A 6,759-nucleotide genomic window follows, 5' to 3' on the forward strand; every position below is an offset into this window, starting at 1 on the left:
TCAACAACCGAAAAACAATCCCTAACTTTTAAAGTGGGACCAACTTTTAAGTCAAAGGAACCCTTATCTCCGGTAGTTGACCCGTCTTTAACCACTGGACAAGTAGGCCACGTCTCACCTTTGGTTTCAATGTAGTTGTACTTCTCAAAACCGTTCCGCGAAGCACCTAATCATAACCCTCCCACTCTCTGTTCGCGTGTCTCCTTGCTGTTTTAACAACTCCTGCGAAAAGTCTCAGACAGAGTGATTGCAGAGAGAAGAATAGGAGAAAACTCTACCGACCTATACATACACGTCTTTATATATATATATATATATATATATATATATATATATAGAAAGAGAGAGAGACGGACAAAATAACTCCTTATCGGTTCTCACGGCGGGCCGGAAAATGCAGCGATCAGTGTAGGTAACATCATCGCCATTGAAGGATGGAATTTCATTACGTTTTACTGTTCTGTGATCATTATAACCGATAAGAGTAATCAATTTAATATTTAATTTTCTTATGGATTTTGATCGGTAATTTAATAACTTATAGTGTTCTTGAGATTTGTTTGTTTGCTAAGAAGATGTTTAAATTAAAGTAAACATAAACGCACCAAAATCATGTGGTAAGTTCGGCATGTCTGTTTTTGTTATTATAATGTGTGTCTGATCATTGTGTCAAGTAATTTTTCTTCATGGAGTTTCAGTAACGAATAATCTCTAAAAAATACCTGGAATTACACAGCGGTTGCTACAGATCTTTGTCCGAGCTTAATATGTTTGGTTATGGTAGTAGATTTCAAGGAAAAAAGTTATAGATCTTTGACAATCATGAAGACAGAGTATTCGAGGCGAGGACTGAACTGTTTATAGTCTTTGATTGCATTAGGAAGATATCGCACCGACTGATCAGAGCATTTCAGTTCATATTGGAATACGATACAAGTCAAGTGAAGGCTTTATGGATTTTCTCGAACGTTTTACATACGAGCATGTCAATTTCATATTTTCTGCTGCTACATATCCTCAGGTAAATCTCGTAATGGCTTGTACGTATATATTTTCTATTTCATTTGTAATCAGTTTGGATGATTCTGCTTAATATTTCTACACCTTATGCCAAGAAATATCGTTGAGCTTTGCTTTCTTCTCGAATGTTTCTGGAAAGTAACACAAATGGTCTTCTCATGCCAACTTCGAAAAAACCATGAATCTTACTTTATTTACTTGTCCATGTAGGAGAATGCAAACTCTACAATTAATATGAATGCGTATAAGTTTGGGTATTCTGGACCTATGACATCCTCATACTACGACTACGGTGATGCTTATGCGATTAATGATTGGACGAGGGGGAATAATGAATATACTACGCAATTGAACGTTTCTTCGACCATGGTTAATGAGAGGACAACATCTGAACATACACAAGATGGACAAGCAAGCTTGAGTTTTCATGCTAATCCAGCAGAGTGTGAGCTTTGCTTAATTATGTCTGATATTAATCTGTGTTGTGATATATCACATATAAAGTACTCCGAGGCTAAAACTTTGTACTTGTAACCCAGGTGTGGAGAGTAATCATAATCCTATTCCTGGTGAATATCAGGTTTGAACTTTGACACCACATTTAATTTTGTTTGGAAGGTTACTTGTAACCCAGGTGTAGCGAGTAATCATAATCCAACGTATTACAGGTTGTTGATCCTGATAACATGACTTACGAGGTTTAATTTGTAATTTTGAATTAATTTTATTTGTCTTCTCAACATGGTGTTGCTATGTGTTAGGGAAGTGCTGATTTTACAGAATTGCAGGAATCGGTGGAGTTAGATGAGATTGTTGGAAGTGAAAGCCGTGGTCTATCTCACGAGGCTATTTCCTTGCTCCCCATTTCAAGGTTTAAATGTGGCTTCTTCTTGTGGAGAAAGAAATCAAGAGATGAGAGGTAACATATATTACTAACCCATATTATATACATTTCACTCTATCAACTATTTGGGTAAAAGTTGATTACCTTCCATTCCAACCAGCTTCACACAAAACCCGTCTTTAAGGACACCAATTTAATGGTATTGTTTGGCTCGCTCAACGGTTGAGGCTAGTGGGAGGATCCCGGATCGATGTTTGTACACACGCGAAAGTCTCGCTCCAACTATTATTATTAGTTGTGAGAATGTTGACAAGTATATTCAACTCTTTTGTATCAGTTTACAATATCTTTATCTAACATTAATTGTAATTAGGTAACTAGTTAGTGATTAATCCAACCCTATTTGAGGTTAATGGTTGATTAGTCCTCATATCATATGAGATTTGTGTTGCAGGTGTGTGATCTGTCAGATGGAATATAAAGGAGGTCAGCGCCAGATTACTCTTCCTTGCAAACATAGATATCATGGTGCCTGTGGCAGTCGATGGCTTAGCATCAACAAGGTATATATATAAACACTAGTCAAGTGGAAGGTTCAAGTAGAGTTTTATGCAAAACCAAGGCTTTTTTGGCTTCTTCTTAACCAAAGAGATGAACACTTTTTTAATTTCAATCCCTCAACTTTTTAAACAAATTTCAGTTACATTTTTATGTTTTTTATTCCATCTTTATTATATTTTATGTATACATTTATTATTTTAAATATATAGCTAATTTCTTTATTACTATTATCACCGGTTAATATCTTTCAAATTGATACCAAGATATAGAATATCCTTGTTATTTTAGTTTTGACTTTATTTTAAATTAAAAAAATCATAAATAATTCATTTGGATATAAATAAAATATAAATACAAAATTATTCATTTAAAAACACAAATTACAATAAGTTGATAAAATGAATCATCAAACTAAAATTACTATCTTATGATATAATACCATTTAAAAAATTAAAGCTTTCACAAATGGGCATTTGCCCTAGAGCCATAATGATAAATATAGAAAATATAAATGCACAATAAATCATAAATTGAAAGATGTAAATTATTATGTTACGTGTAATGTTGAACTTGAAGTATAAGATATTTAGATAAACATATGTACATTATATTTGATTGACGAAGAAATGTTGAAACTAGTTGCCTAATGACGCGACACAATTTTAAGCGCTTTTAACTTATTTAATTGTACATGTTTTTTTTACCATTTTAGTTGATTTGATTTTAACATAAAAAATAATGTAAATAACAATATTATTCGGTATTGATATCAACTATATATTTACAATAATCAATTTCATACATAAAATATAATAAGTGTTGTATAATAAATATATAAAAAAAGAAGGGATGTGATTGAAATTTATTTAGAAAGTTGAAGGATTGAAGTTAAAAAGATGTTCAAGACTTTGGGTTTAACGCCTCTATTTTTGTAAAAGAAATTCAAACACCCCTATTTTTACAAAGGAAAGTCAAAAGGCTTTATTTTTACAAAAATTCCATCAAATAAGAAAACTAAATAAGGTGAGAAGTTAAGAAATGAAAGTTTATTTTTGAATACCATATGAATAATTTTTAACATCGTTCAAATATATATCTTCAAATAAATTTTTTTTATGATTCGTATATGAACTTTTCGTTCTTATATTCTTATGAATAATTTATGCCGTTTCTTTAATGGAAATCTATCTATTACATCATTCTCATTATGTTGTTTCATTATCAGGCATGTCCCATTTGTTACAAGGATGTGCATGTTCATATGTCAAAAAACATGAAGAACGGATTTAACAAGACAATGTAAAAAAGGCTAGTGCGTTCTTTGCATTCGCATCTCAAATCAATGTTTTAGTTTTCTTTTTCATACTTGGATTTTATTTCATTGGAATTTTCCTATAGAAAACTAATTAATGACAGGTTGTACATGTAAATGAGGTGTTTAATTAATTTGAACATTTGGTTTCTTGGTGCTAAGACATGAGGGTGGTATCGGAAATAAAATGTGATGTTTTAAGCCCATAATTTTACAAAATCCTACACACAATTCCAGCAAATTTATTTATCCTAAAAGAAAGCAAATATGGAGTTTTCATCTTTATGAAAAGTTAAATATAAATGAGAGGTTTATCCATTATAATACAATTTTTAACATAATTTTAAAGTGTCACGTCATTTTTAGAAATTGTTCTCTGTTACGATGATTTTTAATCAATTCCTTTAGTAATATCTTATCATAAAAAACTATATTTAATCACTTAAGTAAGTAATAATAAAACTACAATTAAATATTATTTACTATAATTTAATACAAAATAATTTATTAAATAGATAATTATTATAAAATAAAATTAATCAAAGAAAAAATGTACTTTAATTTATAAAATCTTTTTAATTCAAAAAAATGTGTTTGTTTATGCTTTAAATTTTTTTAAGTAATTTATAATGTTTTACGGTACTTTCAATTTAATGTCATTTACATCAAAATTGTCAAAAAGAAGAAAATGAAAACACTCTTGAATTAAATTTGTTTTACAATAAAAAATGTAGAATTGTAAGTTTTAGTGGTCTAAGGGTTGTGGTACTATGGTTTGTCGATATTAGATATGACTTGTATTGCAATTTTACAAAATTCTAAGTTAATTTTTAAATAAAATTTTAAAATTTGCAAAAGTTCACACGAATTTTTGTATTAATCATCTACATTTACTTGTATAAAAATGTCTTTGGTCAAATCCTAATCAGGTCATCCCTTGGCAGACATGACTTAGGTTTGCCGCATAGACTTGCCTCGCTTGGTTGTGGCAATTTGGCATGCGAGCTCCAACTCACAACCTATTGGTCCTCTATACGACTTGAACTTCGTACCTTGGGTCAAACCCCCTAGATCCCAGTGATCTAGACTAGCGACTCATGGCATGATAGCCATTTTCTACTTGGGATGTGGACCCGACAATCACAGGTCAATCACTATGGGTTGCATGTAGCATAAGGCAACCAAAAACCAACCCAAAATCTGTACTATTTTTCTGTATCAAACCTCTAAAACTGTATATGATATAATGCCTTACTTTGGCAATTATTTGATGTGTAATCTTTTAAGTTTTTTATATTAAAAAAATTACCTGTTGTTATAATGTATACTTTTTTTTAAATACAATATCTCAATAGAAAATAAACCGAAAGTACATTTTTATAATAAATAAAAAGTTATGGAAATAAATTACTATTTTGTGCGTATAACCTTTGAAAAAATATGCCTATCTATATCTATACTATATTATAAAATATTTGATAAAAACTCTTAAAACCCATATTTTTTTGCATAAAATATTGTTTATTGGTGCATATTACTTAAAATTCAAAATTACAAGTAGATTTTGCTTCAGTACAACTTATTAAAGTTCAATGTTTGAATTTATGTAATTAATTGTAAATAAATATAATCAAATACAAGATAAACATCTCATTTTAAATATAAAAAATATAAAATATAATTAAGAGAACTATTATGTTCTAACAGAATACTTAATTATTATACTTATAAAAAAATTTATATTATTAAACCTAAAATAAATTAATTCATTATTAAAACTAAACTAAATCAAGAAGATTGAATTAAAAATTATCTTTGTAAAAAAATTATATTATTAGACCTAAAACAAATTATTTTGTTATTAAACTTTAAATTAAATTATACTAAAATTTTGAACTAAAAAAATATTTAAAAAATGAGAATTTTTAAATTATTAATTTGATACTAATATCGATAAAAAATTATGGGTCTTGAAATTCATATTTTATTCAATATAAAAACATTATTGTTTTCCCAAAACCATATTATAAAACGAAACATTAAAATTGAGTTGTCTCTCGTTGTATTGCGTGAATAAGCTTCTAGTTATACTATAAAGTATTTGATACAAACTCTTAAAAACTAATTTTAATGCATCAAGTACTGTTATTGATGCATATTACTTAAAAATCAACACAACAAATAAATTGTGCGTAACTACAACTTATTAAAACTCTATGTTTGGATTCGTGTAACTAATTGTAGATATAAAATACAGGATAAACATCACAGTAAAAAATAATTAGGATAATAATTGAGTTTCTAACAAAATACTTAATTATTATCGTTATAAAGAAGTTATATTATTAAACTGAAAATTATTTCTTTACTAAATCTAAATTAAATTATAATAATTTTTTTTAATTAAATGAATTACACAAAAAAAACGAGAACTTTTATTCCCTCGATCGAACGAAAACAACTTCTTGCTTCTTTTTTCTCTTTGGCTTGACTACCCAGCTTGCTTAACATAAGTCTTTTCTCTGAATCGAATCTACGCATATCAAATTCAGTAAAGACTTTCATAGATGTCTTCCTTCAAATATAGTTCATCCTGCTGATGATATTTAGGGGCCGTTTACCAAACGCTTACTTGGATAAGTGAACACCAAGTCACATTATCTTACCGGATGAATATGGTAAGAACCAAGAATCTTACCCGGTAAAAACGAGACAAGAACCAAGAGTCTTATCCGGTAAGTGAAGACGACGACTCTTACCATGGTAAGCGCTTATTGGCTAAATCGTTGCATATGATACCGTTTTGTTGGACTAAAATCTTACTTGGTAAGTAAATGATAGTGTTAAATTTCATTAGTAAGCGTTTACCGAGTAAGTGTTTGGTAAACGGCCCCTTACCACACTAAGGCTAGATCCGGACTAATCCTACAATTGAACATGGTATCGGAACTAGAGATGGCCAAATGGGCCCGGCCCGGCCCGTAACCGACGGAGGACCGGGACCGGGACCGGAGAGGGACCG

At 29.8% G+C, this 6,759-nt stretch overlaps 1 protein-coding gene across 4 annotated transcripts; it reads left to right on the forward strand.

Moving 5' to 3' along the window:
* The first annotated feature begins 346 nt into the window (after positions 1–346).
* LOC112520289 (E3 ubiquitin ligase BIG BROTHER-like) lies at positions 347–3,858 on the forward strand. 4 transcript variants are annotated; one of them, XM_025128602.1, is made up of 8 exons: positions 347–412; positions 865–1,021; positions 1,231–1,465; positions 1,560–1,600; positions 1,689–1,718; positions 1,809–1,939; positions 2,319–2,427; positions 3,651–3,858. In XM_025128602.1, the coding sequence occupies exons 2-8, from the start codon at positions 953–955 to the stop codon at positions 3,726–3,728; spliced, it is 693 nt and encodes a 230-aa protein (XP_024984370.1). In that variant the 5' UTR covers positions 347–412; positions 865–952; the 3' UTR covers positions 3,729–3,858. The 4 variants fall into 4 exon arrangements, with proteins under 4 accessions (XP_024984370.1, XP_024984373.1, XP_024984371.1 ...); XM_025128603.1 differs by having other exon boundaries at positions 349–408; XM_025128605.1 differs by lacking the exon at positions 1,689–1,718.
* Positions 3,859–6,759: the final 2,901 nt, after the last annotated feature.

The sequence above is a fragment of the Cynara cardunculus genome (assembly GCF_001531365.2).
Source record: "Cynara cardunculus var. scolymus isolate 2C chromosome LG 10, CcrdV1, whole genome shotgun sequence".
Classification (NCBI taxonomy): Eukaryota; Viridiplantae; Streptophyta; class Magnoliopsida; order Asterales; family Asteraceae; genus Cynara; species Cynara cardunculus.